Source organism: Spea bombifrons, chromosome 5, assembly GCF_027358695.1.
Source record: "Spea bombifrons isolate aSpeBom1 chromosome 5, aSpeBom1.2.pri, whole genome shotgun sequence".
Taxonomy (NCBI): domain Eukaryota; kingdom Metazoa; phylum Chordata; class Amphibia; order Anura; family Pelobatidae; genus Spea; species Spea bombifrons.
In genome coordinates, this window is record NC_071091.1 from 458,855 (window position 1) to 480,179 (window position 21,325).

The window sequence follows — 21,325 nt, forward strand, 5'->3', positions numbered from 1 at the left end:
GGCACTCTGTGGGTTACGCTCCCCGGGCTCTCTGTGGGTTACGCTCCCCGGGCTCTCTGTGGGTTACGCTCCCCGGGCTCTCTGTGGGTTACGCTCCCCGGGCTCTCTGTGGGTTACGCTCCCCGGGCTCTCTGTGGGTTACGCTCCCCGGGCGCTCTGTGGGTTACGCTCCCCGGGCTCTCTGTGGGTTACGCTCCCCGGGCACTCTGTGGGTTACCGTCCCCCCGGGCTCTCTGTGGGTTACGCTCCCCGGGCTCTCTGTGGGTTACGCTCCCCGGGCTCTCTGTGGGTTACGCTCCCCGGGCACTCTGTGGGTTACGCTCCCCGGGCTCTCTGTGGGTTACGCTCCCCTGGCGCTCTGTGGGTTACGCTTTGTAAACATATTTCCAGCCGCACCGCCCACATGTGACCAACTGGTGGCGCCAGAGGCCGGCAGTGGCAGCGATTTGGGGGCGGGGCTAATAACAATAAACAATAAACAGTAAAATTCTTTTTTTTAATATTTATTTTTTTTAATAACTTTGCTATTTTTGAGGCTCCTTCTCAGCCGTTAATGACCCGAGCTGCAGCCTTTAGCCGAAGGGAGGCAGAGGCGGGGATTTGCTGCGTTTGCTTTACCTCCTCTGCTGCGCGGCTGTTCACTGTATTTGCCTTTCATGCCCATAGATGATGCCTGCCTTGAGCTAGTGGGCCCAGGGTTAGCCCTGATCCCAGACTTAATAAAAGTGGACCCTGCAGTCACCAAAAATGAGGCCATGGCCTGACACCATTTCTCCTTTTACCCCCCAGACCGTCTGAACTGCCTCCAGCACACGGACTGCCCCCCATTCAGCTCCTGTGTGGATGACGGGGGGCACCTGGTCTGTGTCTGTGACGTCGGGTGTTATTTCCACGCGGGCCTGGGCTGTGTAGTAGGTAAGAGTCTCTGAATTATGTGAGTGGGGCAGATGGCTGCGCATGCACACAGTCCCTAGTGGGAGGGGTCAGCACTGCAGCCCCTGCGAATGGCGTCATCGGGCTGTAGAGGGTGTGAGCTGTAGTGAGGGGGGATCTCCTCCGCGGTGCATATGGTGGTCCCAGTTTTGGCTGTCCCCTGGGCAGGCAGGGAAGGGGTAAATACTGTTTGTAATCAGTGGTTGTTGCTTCTATAAATCCTGTTGTAATCAGTGGTTGTTGCTCCCGCCGCCCTCCCCGGCACTCTGCACGTTTGTACTCTTCCTTTGTACATTTCGTAACCAGGCCGGGGTTTTATGGGGCAATTCATTATTCCTGGACTGGATTAAGAAGATAAGGGGGCAGAATGTCCCGCGGTGCTTTAATTTATCTCTGTATTTTGCCCCATGATAAGATTTTAATGGACCCTTTAAATTCCTCGCCGTACCTCCTGCCAAGCCCTTGGGCTGTTGCCCGTGCAGCCAGCGTTGGTGTCTCGTGCCACGGCCACCAGATCCGCTCCTCAGCATAGACTACCCCGAAAATGAAATGGGAGTGACCGATTCTTTACTTCTTTACACTGAAGATGGTTCTATTGGCGTTGGATGTTTGGGGTTGTTGTCATGCTGCAGGATCGGGACCAATCAGATGGCTCCCTGATGTGACCGCATGATGGATAAGTATCCGCCTGAATCATTCATTCTGCCGAATCCCCGACTCCGTTTGCAAAGATGCTGCCCCAAAGCGTGCGAGGAGCCTGCGCCCTGCGGCACCGCTCCTGCGCCCTGCGGCACCGCTCCTGCGCCCTGCGGCACCGCTCCTGCGCCCTGCGGTACCGCTCCTGCACCCTGCGGCACCGCTCCTGCGCCCTGCGGCACCGCTCCTGCGCCCTGCGGCACTGTTCCTGCAAGCTCTCTTCTTGGCCCGCTCTCCGGCCCTTCGGCGAACGAACTTCTGCTGCAGCCAAATACTTCACATTTTGGCTCCTCAGTCCAGAGAACCTGCTGCCGTTTTTCTGCACCCCGGTTCTTTGTGAATGGTTGAGTCGCTTGGTCTTTTTTCCAGGTGTGGCATTTGGTTTTTGGGCCGTAAGTCTTCCATGAAGACCACTTCTGACCAGACTCCTCCGGCCAGTAGATGGGGGTACCGGAGTGCCACCGTTTTCTGCCCACCGCTGGGTCTAAAGTCCTCAACATCACCCGTTCTTTGTGTCTCTTCCAAAGCGTTTGGACGGAACATCTGGGAACCCCTGTCTGCCCGACGTTTCTGCCCGGGGTGACCTTGCCGATGCGGTATAACGACCTTGGGTCTTGTTCGCCCCGGTGTATGACTTTTGACTTTGTTAGTGAGCGTGGCTGCTCCTCACTCAGTTTTCCGTTAATGATTGTGTATCAGGCTACAAATTAAAGTGATCATCGTTAGGACGGCTTTGTATAATTTAACCCTATGCCTACAAACCCTATGCCTACAAACCCTATGCCTACAAACCCTATGCCTACAAACCCTATGCCTACAAACCATATGCCTACACACCCTATGCCTACAAACCCTATGCCTACAAACCCTATGCCTGCAAACCCTATGCCTACAAACCCTGTGCCTACACACCCTATGCCTACAAACTCTATGCCTACAAACCCTATGCCTACAAACTCTATGCCTACAAACCCTGTGCCTACACACCCTATGCCTACACACCCTCTGCCTACAAACCCTATGCCTACAAACCCTATGCCTACAAACTCTATGCCTGCAAACCCTATGCCTACAAACCCTATGCCTACAAACCCTATGCCTGCAAACCCTATGCCTACAAACCCTATGCCTGCAAACCCTATGCCTACAAACCCTATGCTTACAAACTCTATGCCTACAAACCCTGTGCCTACACACCCTATGCCTACACACCCTCTGCCTACAAACCCTATGCCTGCAAACCCTATGCCTACACACCCTATGCCTACACACCCTCTGCCTACAAACCCTATGCCTACAAACCCTATGCCTACAAACTCTATGCCTGCAAACCCTATGCCTGCAAACCCTATGCCTACAAACCCTGTGCCTACAAACCCTATGCCTACAAACCCTATGCCTACAAACTCTATGCCTACAAACTCTATGCCTGCAAACCCTATGCCTACAAACCCTATGCCTACAAACCCTATGCCTACAAACCCTATGCCTACACACCCTATGCCTACAAACCCTATGCCTACAAACTCTATGCCTACACACCCTATGCTTACAAACCCTATGCCTACACACCCTATGCCTACAAACCCTCTGCCTACAAACCCTCTGCCTACAAACCCTATGCCTACACACCCTATGCCTACACACCCTATGCCTACAAACCCTGTGCCTACAAACCCTATGCCTACAAACTCTATGCCTACACACCCTATGCCTACAAACCCTATGCCTACAAACCCTGTGCCTACAAACTCTATGCCTACAAACCCTATGCCTACAAACCCTATGCCTACAAACTCTATGCCTACAAACTCTATGCCTACAAACCCTGTGCCTACACACCCTATGCCTACAAACCCTGTGCCTACAAACCCTGTGCCTACACACCCTATGCCTACACACCCTATGCCTACAAACCCTCTGCCTGCAAACCCTATGCCTACAAACCCTATGCCTGCAAACCCTCTGCCTACAAACCCTATGCCTACACACCCTATGCCTACAAACCATATGCCTACACACCCTATGCCTACAAACCCTATGCCTACACACCCTGTGCCTACAAACCCTCTGCCTACAAACTCTAAGCCTACAAACTCTGTGCCTACAAACCCTGTGCCTACAAACCCTCTGCCTACAAACCCTATGCCTACAAACCCTATGCCTACAAACCCTCTGCCTACAAACCCTCTGCCTACAAACCCTATGCCTACAAACCCTGTGCCTACAAACCCTATGCCTACAAACCCTATGCCTACAAACCCTATGCCTACAAACCCTATGCCTACAAACCCTCTGCCTACAAACCCTCTGCCTACAAACCCTCTGCCTACAAACCCTCTGCCTACAAACCCTGTGCCTACACACCCTCTGCCTACAAACCCTCTGCCTACAAACCCTGTGCCTACAAACCCTGTGCCTACAAACCCTGTGCCTACACACTCTATGCCTACACACCCTATGCCTACACACCCTGTGCCTACAAACCCTGTGCCTACACACTCTATGCCTACACACCCTATGCCTACACACCCTGTGCCTACAAACCCTTTGCCTACACACTCTATGCCTACACACCCTATGCTTACAAACTCTATGCCTACAAACCCTATGCCTACAAGCCCTATGCTTACACACCCTATGCCTACACACCCTATGCCTACACACCCTATGCCTACACACCCTATGCCTACAAACTCTATGCCTACAAACCCTGTGCTTACACACCCTATGCCTACAAACCCTATGCCTACACACCCTATGCCTACAAACCCTCTGCCTACAAACCCTCTGCCTACAAACCCTCTGCCTACAAACCCTGTGCCTACAAACCCTCTGCCTACAAACCCTATGCCTACAAACCCTATGCCTACACACCCTATGCCTACAAACTCTGTGCCTACAAACCCTATGCCTACAAACCCTATGCCTACAAACCCTGTGCCTACAAACCCTATGCTTACACACCCTCTGCCTACAAACCCTATGCCTACAAACTCTATGCCTACACACCCTATGCCTACAAACTCTATGCCTACACACCCTATGCCTACAAACCCTATGCCTACAAACCCTCTGCCTACACACCCTATGCCTACAAACCCTATGCCTACAAACCCTATGCCTACAAACCCTATGCCTACACACCCTATGCCTACAAACCCTGTGCCTACACACCCTATGCCTACAAACTCTATGCCTACAAACCCTCTGCCTACACACCCTATGCCTACAAACCCTCTGCCTACAAACTCTATGCCTACAAACCCTATGCCTACAAACCCTGTGCCTACAAACCCTCTGCCTACAAACCCTATGCCTACAAACCCTCTGCCTACAAACCCTGTGCCTACACACCCTATACCTACACACCCTATGCCTACAAACCCTGTGCCTACACACCCTATGCCTACAAACTCTATGCCTACAAACCCTCTGCCTACACACCCTCTGCCTACAAACCCTATGCCTACAAACCCTGTGCCTACAAACCCTCTGCCTACAAACCCTATGCCTACAAACCCTCTGCCTACAAACCCTGTGCCTACACACCCTATGCCTACAAACCCTCTGCCTACAAACCCTGTGCCTACAAACCCTATGCCTACAAACCCTCTGCCTACAAACCCTCTGCCTACAAACCCTGTGCCTACAAACCCTCTGCCTACAAACCCTATGCCTACAAACCCTATGCCTACAAACTCTATGCCTACAAACCCTATGCCTACAAACTCTATGCCTACAAACTCTATGCCTACAAACTCTATGCCTACAAACCCTATGCTTACAAACTCTATGCCTACAAACCCTATGCCTGCAAACCCTATGCCTACACACCCTATGCCTACAAACCCTATGCCTACAAACTCTATGCCTACAAACCCTGTGCTTACACACCCTATGCCTACAAACCCTATGCCTACACACCCTATGCCTACAAACTCTATGCCTACAAACCCTGTGCCTACAAACCCTATGCCTACAAACCCTATGCTTACACACCCTATGCCTACAAACCCTATGCCTACAAACTCTATGCCTACAAACCCTATGCCTACAAACTCTATGCCTACAAACCCTATGCCTACAAACCCTATGCCTACAAACTCTATGCCTACACACCCTCTGCCTACAAACCCTCTGCCTACACACCCTGTGCCTACAAACCCTGTGCCTACAAACCCTGTGCCTGCAAACCCTGTGCCTGCAAACCCTGTGCCTACACACCCTATGCCTACACACCCTATGCCTACAAACCCCATGCCTACAAACTCTATGCCTACAAACCCTGTGCCTACAAACCCTGTGCCTACAAACCCTGTGCCTACAAACCCCGTGCCTACAAACTCTATGCCTACAAACCCTCTGCCTACAAACTCTATGCCTACAAACCCTATGCCTACAAACTCTATGCCTACACACCCTATGCCTACACACCCTATGCTTACACACCCTATGCCTACACACCCTATGCCTACACACCCTATGCTTACACACCCTATGCCTACAAACCCTATGCCTACACACCCTATGCCTACAAACTCTATGCCTACAAACTCTATGCCTACACACCCTATGCCTACACACCCTATGCCTACAAACTCTATGCCTACAAACTCTATGCTTACAAACCCTCTGCCTACAAACTCTATGCCTACAAACCATATGCCTACACACCCTATGCCTACAAACCCTATGCCTACAAACCCTATGCTTACACACCCTATGCCTACACACCCTATGCCTACAAACTCTATGCCTACAAACTCTATGCCTACAAACCCTATGCCTACAAACTCTATGCCTACACACCCTATGCCTACAAACCCTGTGCCTACAGACTCTATGCCTACAAACCCTGTGCTTACACACCCTATGCCTACAAACCCTATGCCTACAAACCCTGTGCCTACAAACTCTATGCCTACAAACCCTATGCCTACAAACCCTATGCCTACAAACTCTATGCCTACAAACCCTGTGCCTACAAACCCTGTGCCTACAAACCCTCTGCCTACAAACCCTATGCCTACAAACCCTATGCCTACAAACCCTATGCCTACAAACCCTATGCCTACAAACCTTATGCCTACACACCCTATGCCTACAAACCCTGTGCCTACAAACCCTATGCCTACAAACCCTATGCTTACACACCCTATGCCTACAAACCCTGTGTCTACAAACCCTCTGCCTACAAACCCTATGCCTACACACCCTATGCCTACAAACTCTATGCCTACAAACCCTATGCCTACAAACCCTCTGCCTACACACCCTATGCCTACAAACCCTCTGCCTACAAACTCTATGCCTACAAACCCTATGCCTACACACCCTATGCCTACAAACCCTATGCCTACACACCCTCTGCCTACAAACTCTATGCCTACAAACCCTATTGCCTACACACCCTATGCCTACACACCCTATGCCTACAAACTCTATGCCTACAAACCCTATGCCTACAAACTCTATGCCTACAAACTCTATGCCTACAAACCCTGTGCCTACACACCCTGTGCCTACACACCCTCTGCCTACAAACTCTATGCCTACAAACCCTATGCCTACAAACCCTCTGCCTACACACCCTATGCCTGCAAACCCTATGCCTACAAACCCTATGCCTACACACCCTATGCCTACAAACCCTGTGCCTACAAACCCTATGCCTGCAAACTCTATGCCTACAAACCCTTTTTCTTGTCTCACTTTGCATTTTTTATAATTGATGAAAAGAATCTATTTAAAAAATAATTCTTAAATTTTTTGCACCTGCCTAAAACCTGTGCACAGCGCTGTGTATACTCTGTGTATTTAAATATATTTTAGTCCGGCCGGTGGGTGCCGCCGCTCTTGGTGCTGACGTTAGAAACCTTTGAACAGGAGCTGAATGGACAGCGGCTGCCGCCTGACGCATAAAACTCTCTTCCCGCAGCCAAGACGTTCCCTGCGCGAGTGTCGCTGCCAGTGCTTAGCCAGGACCACGATCCGTCCAGCAAATGGCTCCCTGCTGAGCGCATGCGCGACCTGGTGAGACGGGAGGAGTGGGGGGGGGGGTCAGGTTATATTACTGTGGGGCAGGGCAATAAAATGCTAATTCCTAATGCGCCAATTATGTCATTTTCTGCCAAACGAACCATTTCTCAGAGGGGCTTAGAGATTATTTTTCTGGCTATGCCACAGCGGGTGTAATGTGGCCCTCAGCTGGCACCAGCGGAGTTCACCCGCAAACACAAAGGCTGCAGGACATACAATGAGCTTTCGAGACCGGCCGGGATCTGGTAACATTAACCCTATCATTCTTCAGTTCCAGGTGGCCCTGAGGGGTGCAGACGGATACCTGTCCACAGCTGTGACCGCTGTAGAGTGAGTATGGAGGAGCTGGCTGTGACCGCTGTAGAGTGAGTATGGAGGAGCTGGCTGTGACCGCTGTAGAGTGAGTATGGAGGAGCTGGCTGTGACCGCTGTAGAGTGAGTATGGAGGAGCTGGCTGTGACCGCTGTAGAGTGAGTATGGAGGAGCTGGCTGTGACCGCTGTAGAGTGAGTATGGAGGAGCTGGCTGTGACCGCTGTAGAGTGAGTATGGAGGAGCTGGCTGTGACCGCTGTAGAGTGAGTATGGAGGAGCTGGCTGTGACCGCTGTAGAGTGAGTATGGAGGAGTTGGCTGTGACCGATGTAGAGTGAGTATGGAGGAGTTGGCTGTGACCGATGCAGGGTGAGTATGGAGGAGTTGGCTGTGACCGATGTAGAGTGAGTATGGAGGAGCTGGCTGTGACCGCTGTAGAGTGAGTATGGAGGAGCTGGCTGTGACCGCTGTAGAGTGAGTATGGAGGAGCTGGCTGTGACCGCTGTAGAGTGAGTATGGAGGAGCTGGCTGTGACCGATGTAGGGTGAGTATGGCTGTGACCGATGTAGGGTGAGTATGGAGGAGCTGGCTGTGACCGCTGTAGAGTGAGTATGGAGGAGCTGGCTGTGACCGCTGTAGAGTGAGTATGGAGGAGCTGGCTGTGACCGCTGTAGAGTGAGTATGGAGGAGCTGGCTGTGACCGATGTAGAGTGAGTATGGAGGAGCTGGCTGTGACTGATGTAGGTGAGTATGGAGGAGCTGGCTGTGACCGATGTAGAGTGAGTATGGCTGTGACCGATGTAGGGTGAGTATGGAGGAGCTGGCTGTGACCGATGTAGAGTGAGTATGGCTGTGACCGATGTAGAGTGAGTATGGAGGAGCTGGCTGTGACCGATGTAGGGTGAGTATGGAGGAGCTGGCTGTGACCGATGTAGAGTGAGTATGGCTGTGACCGATGTAGAGTGAGTATGGAGGAGCTGGCTGTGACCGCTGTAGAGTGAGTATGGAGGAGCTGGCTGTGACCGATGTAGGGTGAGTATGGAGGAGTTGGCTGTGACCGATGTAGAGTGAGTATGGAGGAGCTGGCTGTGACCGATGTAGGGTGAGTATGGAGGAGTTGGCTGTGACCGATGCAGGGTGAGTATGGAGGAGCTGGCTGTGACCGCTGTAGAGTGAGTATGGAGGAGCTGGCTGTGACCGATGTAGAGTGAGTATGGAGGAGCTGGCTGTGACCGCTGTAGAGTGAGTATGGAGGAGCTGGCTGTGACCGCTGTAGAGTGAGTACGGAGGAGTTGGCTGTGACCGATGTAGGGTGAGTATGGAGGAGTTGGCTGTGACCGATGTAGAGTGAGTATGGAGGAGCTGGCTGTGACCGATGCAGGGTGAGTATGGAGGAGTTGGCTGTGACCGATGTAGGGTGAGTATGGAGGAGCTGGCTGTGACCGCTGTAGAGTGAGTATGGAGGAGCTGGCTGTGACCGATGTAGAGTGAGTATGGAGGAGCTGGCTGTGACCGCTGTAGAGTGAGTACGGAGGAGTTGGCTGTGACCGCTGTAGAGTGAGTACGGAGGAGTTGGCTGTGACCGATGTAGAGTGAGTATGGAGGAGTTGGCTGTGACCGATGTAGAGTGAATATGGAGGAGCTGGCTGTGACCGATGTAGAGTGAGTATGGAGGAGTTTGCTGTGACCGATGTAGGGTGAGTATGGAGGAGCTGAACTGACCCCGTCTCTTACAGTCCGGCCGGAGGACACGCCGTGCTCCTGCACTACTTTTCCACGCTGAGCCCCGTCACCGCGCAGGATCTGGAGAATGAACTGATTCACTCATCTCTGCTCTGCTCTAATTCCAGCTGTGTGTTCAGCACAGACTCCTATCACAGTAAGCCAATGACCCCCAGATCCAGGAGAAGGGGGCTATTCCTTTACATCTTCTGGAACAATCCCTTTCTTTGACCTGCACAGAACATTAGCTGTCCATGAGGGCCACGTGAGGTTTCATCGCGTGACCTCCATCCTTGTTGCACAGAGATAGGAGATCCTGTGGTCAGACTCTGGGACCCCAGTAGAAAGTTTCCACCCCAGGGACCCCCTCAGTCCACGCACTCGCCCAGTCTAGAGTCATCCCTCAACAGAGGAACCAGGGCCACGGGCTGTCTAGGGACTGTCACTCCTATCACTCCTAACCCTGTGACAGATGGAGCAGGCCTGCTGATAAAGTGCTAAAAATGACAGATCCGAAGCCTGCACTCACAGTCCATCCTCCCAGTAATAACCAGTAACTCCCAGTACCCATCTGTGTCTCCCAGCGATTACCAGTAACTCCCAGTACCCATCTGTGTCTCCCAGCGATTACCAGTAACTCCCAGTAACCTCTCTGTGTCTCCCAGCGATTACCAGTAACTCCCAGTAACCTCTCTGTGTCTCCCAGCGATTACCAGTAACTCCCAGTATCTTTCTGTGTCTCCCAGCGATTACCAGTAACCTCTCTGTGTCTCCCAGCGATTACCAGTAACTCCCAGTAACCTCTCTGTGCCTCCCAGCGATTACCAGTAACTCCCAGTATCTTTCTGTGTCTCCCAGCGATTACCAGTAACCTCTCTGTGTCTCCCAGCGATTACCAGTAACTCCCAGTATCTTTCTGTGTCTCCCAGCGATCACCAGTAACTCCCAGTATCTTTCTGTGTCTCCCAGCGATTACCAGTAACTCCCAGTATCTTTCTGTGTCTCCCAGCGATTACCAGTAACTCCCAGTATCTTTCTGTGTCTCCCAGCGATTACCAGTAACTCCCAGTATCTTTCTGTGTCTCCCAGCGATTACCAGTAACTCCCAGTATCTTTCTGTGTCTCCCAGCGATTACCAGTAACTCCCAGTATCTTTCTGTGTCTCCCAGCGATTACCAGTAACCTCTCTGTGTCTCCCAGCGATTACCAGTAACTCCCAGTATCTTTCTGTGTCTCCCAGCGATCACCAGTAACTCCCAGTATCTTTCTGTGTCTCCCAGCGATTACCAGTAACCTCTCTGTGTCTCCCAGCGATTACCAGTAACTCCCAGTAACCTCTCTGTGTCTCCCAGCGATTACCAGTAACTCCCGGTATCTTTCTGTGTCTCCCAGCGATTACCAGTAACCTCTCTGTGTCTCCCAGCGATTACCAGTAACTCCCAGTAACCTCTCTGTGTCTCCCAGCAATTACCAGTAACTCCCAGTATCTTTCTGTGTCTCCCAGCGATTACCAGTAACTCCCAGTATCTTTCTGTGTCTCCCAGCGATTACCAGTAACCTCTCTGTGTCTCCCAGCGATTACCAGTAACTCCCAGTAACCTCTCTGTGCCTCCCAGCGATTACCAGTAACTCCCAGTATCTTTCTGTGTCTCCAAGCGTTTACCAGTAACCTCTCTGTGTCTCCCAGCGATTACCAGTAACTCCCAGTAACCTCTCTGTGTCTCCCAGCGATTACCAGTAACTCCCAGTATCTTTCTGTGTCTCCCAGCGATTACCAGTAACTCCCAGTATCTTTCTGTGTCTCCCAGCGATTACCAGTAACTCCCAGTATCTTTCTGTGTCTCCCAGCGATTACCAGTAACCTCTCTGTGTCTCCCAGCGATTACCAGTAACTCCCAGTAACCTCTCTGTGTCTCCCAGCGATTACCAGTAACTCCCAGTATCTTTCTGTGTCTCCCAGCGATTACCAGTAACTCCCAGTAACCTCTCTTTGTCTCCCAGCGATTACCAGTAACTCCCAGTATCTTTCTGTGTCTCCCAGCGATTACCAGTAACTCCCAGTATCTTTCTGTGTCTCCCAGCGATTACCAGTAACTCCCAGTATCTTTCTGTGTCTCCCAGCGATTACCAGTAACCTGTGTCTCCCAGCGATTACCAGTAACTCCCAGTATCTTTCTGTGTCTCCCAGCGATCACCAGTAACTCCCAGTATCTTTCTGTGTCTCCCAGCGTTTACCAGTAACCTCTCTGTGTCTCCCAGCGATTACCAGTAACTCCCAGTAACCTCTCTGTGTCTCCCAGCGATTACCAGTAACTCCCAGTAACCTCTCTGTGTCTCCCAGCGATTACCAGTAACTCCCAGTATCTTTCTGTGTCTCCCAGCGATTACCAGTAACTCCCAGTAACCTCTCTTTGTCTCCCAGCGATTACCAGTAACTCCCAGTATCTTTCTGTCTCCCAGCGATTACCAGTAACTCCCGGTATCTTTCTGTGTCTCCCAGCGATTACCAGTAACCTCTCTTTGTCTCCCAGCGATTACCAGTAACTCCCAGTATCTTTCTGTGTCTCCCAGCGATTACCAGTAACTCCCAGTATCTTTCTGTGTCTCCCAGTACCTCCCAGCATATGTCTCTCTGTCTGGTTCCAGGTATGAGCCTGTGCGATTTGGAGATGTGTGACCCGTCCTCCACCGTCTGTCTCTGGCGAGACGGCCTGGTTTCCTGTGACTGTCGGGAGGGTTATTACCAGTTCCACGCTGGGGACCGGTCCTGTACCGGTGAGTCCTGCGCAGAGAGGTGCATTGTATTAATATCACCATGGCAACACATCAGAGGGTCCAATCAACAGAGGAGATAAGAGCACGTTTCATGCTTTGCGCCAAAATCACTTTTTATAACCCAAAATAAGTGAAATCCCTAAAAAAATAACCTACAGTCGTTAACTCTTAAAATGCCAGACAGGTGGCGGCGCATTCAAATGACTAATTGAGAGCGCTGCGGGGGGCCGAGACTCAGCCCGGTGTCAGACTCACTGGCCCTCCGTACGGGGATCAGCCGGTATTTATCGCGGGGTCTGTGAAATGCCTGATTTCTCTTCTCTCCCCAGCCTGTCCGAGTGGCTTCCGCTGGAAAGATGACAGATGCCTGAGGTGGGTAGAAGAACTGTTACGGGGTGTCACACCTGTCCACGCGTGCCAAGCTGTTGGCGGGGGTCCCGGGGGTCCGGGACTGGAATCTGTAGTTCATGTAACTTCTCTCTCTCATAATCTTCACCCACAAACGTCGCGGAGAGAGCGAGTAACGGCGCGTGCCGAGGACAGCGCTCTAATCTAAATATTTACTGACCGGCTCTGTCTCCCGGGACGCTCCCTGCGTGCACGAGCCCCCCGTGACGCGGCCCACAAAGGGGACCAAACGTCTTAACAAATGTGCTGATATTAAGAAACCTCCGTCACGTGGCCCACAGCTGGGACTGGCACCCCGAGCCTCAGGGTTTTTTTTACCCCGTCTCAGGGACCCGGGGCGGATAGGCAGATTTTCAGAGTTTTTACCCCAATATCAGGGTGAATGGGCTGTTACCATTAGGGGTATGGTGCGTAATCCTGATGTGTTTACTGAAAATGCCCCCCCTGTCTCCCAGGTGCCCCTTTGGGTTCAGTGGATTCAGCTGCGAAGAACGTAAGTACAAACATTAATATGCGGAGATCAGTGAGGGCGGCCCCCAGAACCCAGAAATAAGTGGGGTCACACCAAGCATACTGTATAATCCACCAATCCCATGAGCAGCGCTCCGTGTCAGGTGAGTGCAACCCGGTGACTGACCCTCCCGGTAAATCCTCACCCCACGGACAGAGCCGGTTAATCCTCCCCCGCCGACAGAGAGCCGGTAAATCCTCCCCCCGCGGACAGGGAGCTGGTAAATCCTCCCCCCGCGGACAGGGAGCCGGTAAATCCCCACCCCGCGGACAGGGAGCCATTAAATCCTCCCCCCGCGGACGGAGCCGGTAAATCCTCACCCCGTGGATGGAGAGCCGGTAAATCCCCACCCCGCGGACAGGGAGCCATTAAATCCTCCCCCCGCGGACGGAGCCGGTAAATCCTCACCCCGTGGATGGAGAGCCGGTAAATCCTCCCCCCGCGGACAGAGAGCCGGTAAATCCCCCCCCCCCGCAGACCGAGAGCCGGTAAATCCTCACCCCGCCGACCGAGAGCCGGTAAATCCTCCCCCCGCGGACGGAGAGCCGGTAAATCCTCCCCCCGCGGACAGAGAGCCGGTAAATCCTCCCCCCGCTGACAGAGACAGAAAAGTTATTGAGCCAAAAATTCTTTGACTGGGAATATTGAAGGGACTGCCCCTCCCCCCAGACCCAGGGTCCTTTGATTTTGTTCTCTTTCGCCATGTACCGCAGCATCCCGTTACTGCACCGAGTGCGGGGTACGTGGTTCGGGGTGGATTGAGCCCCCAGTCACCTGACTCTCTCTTTCTCCCCAGCTTTCTTACTGACGGTCGTCATCGAATCCTGCGTCAGTTGTGTCCTCCTCGTCCTGTTCTTCACCCTGCTTCACTCCTATATCCGGTGAGTGTTAGTGTGTGTTAGCGTAGATGTGTGGGGCAAAAATGGCACAGGCAGGCTGGTTGGGGGTAAAAGGTGATGCTGTGGGACACCAAGCTTGTTATCATTAAGGAAAATAATGATTTATAGCTATTTGGATAGTAAATCGTGTCACTCGGGCAGGTGCGTATAAGGGGTGTGGCGTGTGACCACGTGGTAACATACGTGTGGCTGGTGTCCAAATATTTCCAGGGCTGCTTTACATTTCCAGACCGACCCTGAAGAGCCACGCGCTCTCAGCCACGCGCTCTCAGCCACGCGTGTCGGAATTCTGCTGGTCTCAGCGTGTCCGTGGTCTGTCAGGAAGTCCTTTACGACACGTGTTGCCTACGGAGGGTTGTATTCTACACAACAACTAAACAGCAACTACTCGTAATATTTAGGTGACAAAAAGTCTCTCGTGGACTGGGAATCAGTTTGGGTCTCGCCAATCATTTAATAATCGAAGAGGTGCAGGCCGAGATCCTAATTGGCTGCTCATATAAACTGACCGCGAAGAGACCGCGAAGAGACAGCAATGAGACCGTGAAGAGACAGCGAAGAGACCGCGAAGAGACAGCGAAGAGACCGCGAAGAGACCGCGAAGAGACCGCGAAGAGACAGCGAAGAGACCGAGACATTTACATCCGAGGATTCACTTACTAAATAAACAAAAAAAAAATTGAAAAGTTACAAAACCAGGTAAAAGAAGCGCAAACAGAGAAGTTACCTCCGGGGGAACAAGTCAAACATTCAGACGTTCCCTAAGGGTCCAACGGCCGCTCACATCCTTATATGGTAATCCTCGTCACGAGAAAGTTCTGGAACAAAATACAATTTCATCCAATTCATTTCATCGCCTCAATATCTCCTGTCAAACAGGGAAGAAAGATCTACAACTCAGAGGCCAAAAAAGCTTTGTGGACACTTTTGGGAAAAGGGTTCCCCCAAAAAACGGTTAAAAAGGCGTAACAGCGGCTGCCGACCGATACACCCCCATCAACAAAAGCAAATGAGCCCCTCCGGCGAGAGGGTTCAATGGAGCCCGGCCAAGGGTGAAAGCCCTCAGGACATGAAGAGAATATGCCATGAAATCCTTTATAAACTGCCCCATGTTGGGGTGGGGTATCGGCGTGGGGTATTTAATCACATGCGGTGCAATAAACAGCACGTGAGAGAGACCATTAGACTCTCGAGGAAAGGGGTTCTGGAGCACAGAGGTGCCAGCTGGATGTCCCGGCACCGAAGCATGTGAAAGAGTCACGTATGTAAATATCGAATGGGTAGCAGCTTCTCCCCGCGGGGGGGAATTACCGCGTGGAGCTGCTATAGCGGAGTGTAACGTAAACATGCGCACCGCTAGCACTGTAATTACAGCATGACTGCCCTGTCAATACCACTAATGAGCTAAATGCCGTATCGGTGAATCAAAACAAAACCGAAAAATTATAAAAAGAATCAGCGCTGATAAGGAGGTCGCGCCCACGATGTCTATGTGTGGGTAGATGCCCCCCCCCCAGCGACTTTGCATAAAGACACCATAAATGCCCTTCCTGCATATGATTGTGGCCGGGGTCATAACTAGAAACCACCGGGCCCCCTTAATTTCACCAAGCAACATCTGCCACCTTTGCACCAAACAGTTCGTGAGTGCCTTTGCCCCCCAAGCAGCTTAACAGTGCCATACTAAACCCCCAAATAGCCTGTCTGTGCCATCTTTGCCCCAGCTCGTCAGTGCCCCCAACAGCTTATCTGTGTCATATTTGCCCCAAATATTTTGTTCTGTGGCATCACCGCCCCTTGCCCATCCCCTCCAACATACACTCTGGCACACACATGTGAACACACTTACACAAATTACACATGATAACACACACTTACTCATATTCACTACCACACACGTACACATTAATTCTAACACACACACTCCCTCTCATATCACTCATGCTAACACACACTCCATCTCCACCACTTACACATCCATGCACACACACACACGTACACATCCATGCACACTCACACACATACACATCCATGCTCACACACACATACACATCCATGCACACACACACGTACACATCTATGCACACACATACACATCCATGCACACACGTACACATCCATGCTCACACTCACACATACACATCCATGCTCACACACACATACACATCCATGCTCACACACACGTACACATCTATGCACACACATACACATCCATGCACACACGTACACATCCATGCTCACACACACATCCATGCTCACACACACATCCATGCTCACGCACACGTACACATTGGTGCTTCTTTGGGAGACCGTTTTCCAGCCCCGCTAGACCTCCTGGTTGCCGTTCCACTCACCTGATCTGGGAACATGTCTGGAAGTGCTGGCTGAGGGTCCCACCTAGTTGGTATAACTAACGTTTCTGAAGCTCAGTGCCACTTTCTAAATCAATTCCTCCCACCACAAGACACACATAGAGGGTTCTTCATGGGGCCCAATGCCAGCACGCACTTGTTGCCCATTGTGTTGGTGCCAAGTACCATCTTACTTTGCCTTTCTATTGATTCTCGGTGTCCTGAACACCTGGAAGCACCCGGTGTATCTTCCGGTGCCTTCCACCATGTTTCCCCTGGAGTTTTGGCGCTTGGGGCCTCATCCCCCAGGCCATACGGTGTCATTTTATTGGTTCCGTGTGGTAAAGATCACGCTAAGAATTTTATGCCTCAATCACTCTGATTAAAGGGCGATAGAAAGGACTCCAGGGTCGCGCTGTAAATGTGACGGTAAACTGGCCACCCCAGTAACCGCCACGGGTCCCCAAATTCTCTGTCCAAGCGTCCTGAACACCGACCGCCACTGAGCCTCTGTCAGACATGTGCGGGTTTTAATAGCTTTACCTGTAGTTCACTCTTTAGAAATATTTTCAAAAATGTTACATTTTAAGATAATTTTGTTCTTCAACAAAAACTGGGGGAAAAAAACGATTTTCTGTGACTTTCTTTGAAAATAAGTTGAAGCATTAAAAAAACGCCTTCCGTGGTCTGCACCGAGAGCGTTAAAAGTCTTGCTGCGGCTGAGGAGATCTCCTGACTCCGGCTGACCCGAAATCCGGACATTTCACAGGCCTGGCGGGGGACGGACGCCGATCCCACCCAGAAAAGAAGCGAAATCTGGAGAAACGATTAAAAAAGCCTTGGGGAGCGGAATGATGTAAATTATGTAAAATTCCACTATTTGTTTTCCAGACAACTGTGTTTTGAAAACATTGAGTCTCCCCCGGGTGGGCTTCTTGCCCCTGGGGTGGGGGAGGTGCGATATTTCCATGTTCTTTGGGAACGGCGTACGGGAATCTCCATGAATGGAAAGAGGATTTTGTTTGTTACCGAAATCATTTGGTGTAGAAGAGGGATTGGGAGACTCTTCCCCGATGACCCACTTTTTGGGGGGAGACAGGGTTGGACCCCTGGAGACCTTCTGCCTCATTTCAAAAATAGTAACAGAACTTTGGGGCAGTTGTATAACTAAAGGGGTAGAACTGTGACAGGGCGAGACCGCTTGTCTCCTTGTTCCGGTTCTAAATTGTTTAGAAAAGGGTTGTGTGTGAGCGAGAATGAGTGTGTGTAAGTGTGTTTACATGTGTGTTCCAGAGAGTATGTTGGAAGGGGGGGCAAGGGGCAATGATTATTATAATAAATTATTATGATTATTTATTGTTTTATATAGAAAAGATTAATAAAGTGCAGCGCTCCGTTTGTAATAACTCTATATTAAGTGTTATGCAGTTTTGCATTTTATACAATGGAACCCCGTCCGTCCTTACAAAATAACACCCATCGTGCATAAAAAAACAACACACAACAGGTACACTTAGATTCAGATCACAAATCACAGGTGATGTCTTCTATGAGACCCTCAGCAGCTTTACATGAAAAATAAACATATAATAGATAGATAATAGTATAATATTGTTTATACAAAAGATATTAACCCCCTTTAAGATTTGTACTCGCATTCTTTTCCCTCCCAGGATCCTAACACACACCTGCCCATAAACACACATATACACATACACTGCCTTTACACACACACACACACACACACACACACGCACGCACTGCCCTTACACACACATACACACATATACACGTACACTGCCCTTACACACACACACATATACACGTACACTGCCCTTACACACACACACATACACAGCTAACAAATACCTATATTGCTCTTACACACACAGGCCCATACACACACAAGCTTACAAACACTGCCATTACACCCCATCTCACCCCTTCTCCCCATCTCTTACCTCTTCCTCCATCCTGTGGTGGGAGCGCGAGGTCTGTCACTTACTGCTCCCTCATCACTACGCGCCGGCTATTGCTGCAGAGCGCGGGGATGACGTGGGACAGAGGAAGGGACAGTTGGGGGGGCATGCCAGCAGGCCCAAAAGCCTTGTGTCTAGGGGCCCTAGAGTTTCGGCTCAGTGAGTCCAAGGAGACAGGATCTGTCAGTAAATCGTAAGCTCTGTGGAATAGTGACGGAAAACACAAACCTCTGTCTCTTGAACCCCAGGAGGAAGAAGCCCACGAAGCCTTCTCTGATGGACAGCGTGATTCGGGGGGCCCCCAGCGACGAGCACATCATCAGGTTACCGAGAGCCCAGTTCTCCTGGAGGAATAACTGGGAATGGGAGGAGCCACCAGTGAGCCAGATGGCATCTACTCGCCCAGACAAGGCAGGTGCACTGATGGGGGTTACTGATATAAAGAGGGGCCCTCTGTTTAGGGCCCACACTATGCAGAGACCAGAGATCGGAGCTTCCTGTGAAAGGAGAAGCCAGCAGAATGAGCCACGCGGAATTATGTATTAATTTGCCGGGGGAAATAACTTCTGAGCCCCCAAAATCTCGGGGGAATTACTGGAGATCCCCAAACCAGAGGGGGTCCCATCGTTTTGTCTACTTTGGGCTTACCTCACTCCCCAATTCTGTGCTGGGTTCCCCTGCTGGGGATAATGAGGTTACTCTGCACCCCCATTCTGTGCTGGGTTCCCCTGCTGGGTATAATGAGGTTACTCTGCACCCCCATTCTGTGCCGGGTTCCCCTGCTGGGTATAATGAGGTTACTCTGCACCAACATTCTGCGCTGGGTTCCCCTGCTGGGTATAATGAGGTTACTCTGCACCCCCATTCTGTGCTGGGTTCCCCTGCTGGGTATAATGAGGTTACTCTGCACCCCCATTCTGTGCTGGGTTCCCCTGCTGGGTATAATGAGGTTACTCTGGACCCCCATTCTGTGCTGGGTTCCCCTGCTGGGTATCATGAGGTTACTCTGCACCCCCATTCTGTGCTGGGTTCCCCTGCTGGGTATAATGAGGTTACTCTGCACCAACATTCTGTGCTGGGTTCCCCTGCTGGGTATAATGAGGTTACTCTGCACCCCCATTCTGTGCCGGGTTCCCCTGCTGGGTATAATGAGGTTACTCTGCACCAACATTCTGGGCTGGGTTCCCCTGCTGGGTATAATGAGGTTACTCTGCACCCCCATTCTGTGCTGGGTTCCCCTGCTGGGTATAATGAGGTTACTCTGCACCCCCATTCTGTGCCGGGTTCCCCTGCTGGGTATAATGAGGTTACTCTGCACCCCCATTCTGTGCTGGGTTCCCCTGCTGGGTATAATGAGGTTACTCTGCACCCCCATTCTGTGCCGGGTTCCCCTGCTGGGTATAATGAGGTTACTCTGCACCCCCATTCTGTGCTGGGTTCCCCTGCTGGGGATAATGAGGTTACTCTGCACCCCCATTCTGTGCTGGGTTCCCCTGCTGGATATAATGAGGTTACTCTGCACCCCCATTCTGCGCTGGGTTCCCCTGCTGGGTATAATGAGGTTACTCTGCACCCACATTCTGTGTTGGCCCCCCAATGATTTCTCTTTGTTCCCAGGACCCCGTTTTGGAGTTTCCGGAGATCCGGCTGAAAACCTTTGGTGATTCGCCGAGGGCTGTTGTTTCGAGTCCCCAGCGGGGCAGCCACAACCTGGCCTTCATCAGTGATAACTAACAGATCTTCATCTTCCTCCCCAAAACATCCCCAACGCGGCATCATTTAAAGGGACACACACCCGATAAAAGCCAGCGAGTGAAAAACCCCCCTGGCCGAGGGGGAGTTGCTGACGGTGCGGCCCCGTGGAGTCTCGCATATCCTCAGCACGGGGTAACATGGAGGGTGGGGGGGTTACATCCGCTTCCTGTCTGCACAGACCTGCCGCTGGGCAACAGGCAGAAGGGAAGGGTCCACAGCACCCCCAATTTTAATTTTCCATAATTAAATACATTGTAATTTGTACCCTTTGGCCCTCAGGAGCCTCTCCTGGACCCGCTCCATATTGCTCCAGGCTCTGTCACCACCAATAATTCCCATTAAATAGATATCTGTCTTTACTGCGCTGCTGTCTGATTCTGGGTCCCACGTGGGGTAACTGGGTAAAAAAAACTGCCCCCAGGTGGCAAAGTGAAGTGTACAGCCCCGGGTCATCATGCGCGGCTGCGCCGGTTTGCGCAGCACGGTGAGTTCCTAGGCCCAGATGGATGCCACAGAACAACAGCGTGTGATTAGAGCGTTCGGCAGCTGGCTTTGTGGCGGCGAACGTCTCGAGGGGGGAGGAATTATTTTTGGGAGGGCGGCTGCTCTGTGACCTGGGGGCGTTTCCCTGACGTGTGGCCCCAGGGTGCGTTCCCGGGGCAGAGGCCGCTCTTGTTTTGGTGTAAAAGTTAATTGCACGTGTTCAGCAGAAAGGTGCGTCTGAAGAGCAGAGGCGTGCGCCCAATCAGCAGCTTCAAGGGCCCGGGGGCTGTGACGATGGCCACGTGTCCAGAGGGCCGAGGGACCCCCTGTGTGGGGTTTTCGACGGAATGCATGGGGGGACAGCACGCAATACCGCCAGGGACGGGGAAATTGCACACCATCATACAGTAACACACACCAACACATACACACCCTACCATCATACAGTTACACACACAAA

General features: G+C 51.7%; 1 protein-coding gene across 1 annotated transcript; it reads left to right on the forward strand.

Moving 5' to 3' along the window:
* Window positions 1-769: 769 nt before the first annotated feature.
* LOC128496796 (protein HEG homolog 1-like) lies at window positions 770-20,361 on the forward strand. The gene is made up of 10 exons (XM_053466590.1): window positions 770-915; window positions 7,571-7,665; window positions 7,943-8,001; window positions 9,719-9,861; window positions 12,351-12,479; window positions 12,809-12,851; window positions 13,343-13,380; window positions 14,195-14,279; window positions 18,876-19,038; window positions 20,245-20,361. Exons 2-10 carry the CDS (start codon window positions 7,654-7,656, stop codon window positions 20,359-20,361), a joined length of 789 nt encoding a protein of 262 aa, XP_053322565.1. The 5' UTR covers window positions 770-915; window positions 7,571-7,653.
* Window positions 20,362-21,325: the final 964 nt, after the last annotated feature.

What these genes read in the sequence shown, in the direction of transcription:
- LOC128496796 (XM_053466590.1), top strand. An exon ending in ACAGCTGTGACCGCTGTAGA is followed by an intron (nt 8,002 to 9,718) that starts GTGAGTATGGAG and finishes CGTCTCTTACAG; the next exon opens with TCCGGCCGGAGGACACGCCG. An exon ending in CTGCTTCACTCCTATATCCG is followed by an intron (nt 14,280 to 18,875) that starts GTGAGTGTTAGT and finishes CTTGAACCCCAG; the next exon opens with GAGGAAGAAGCCCACGAAGC.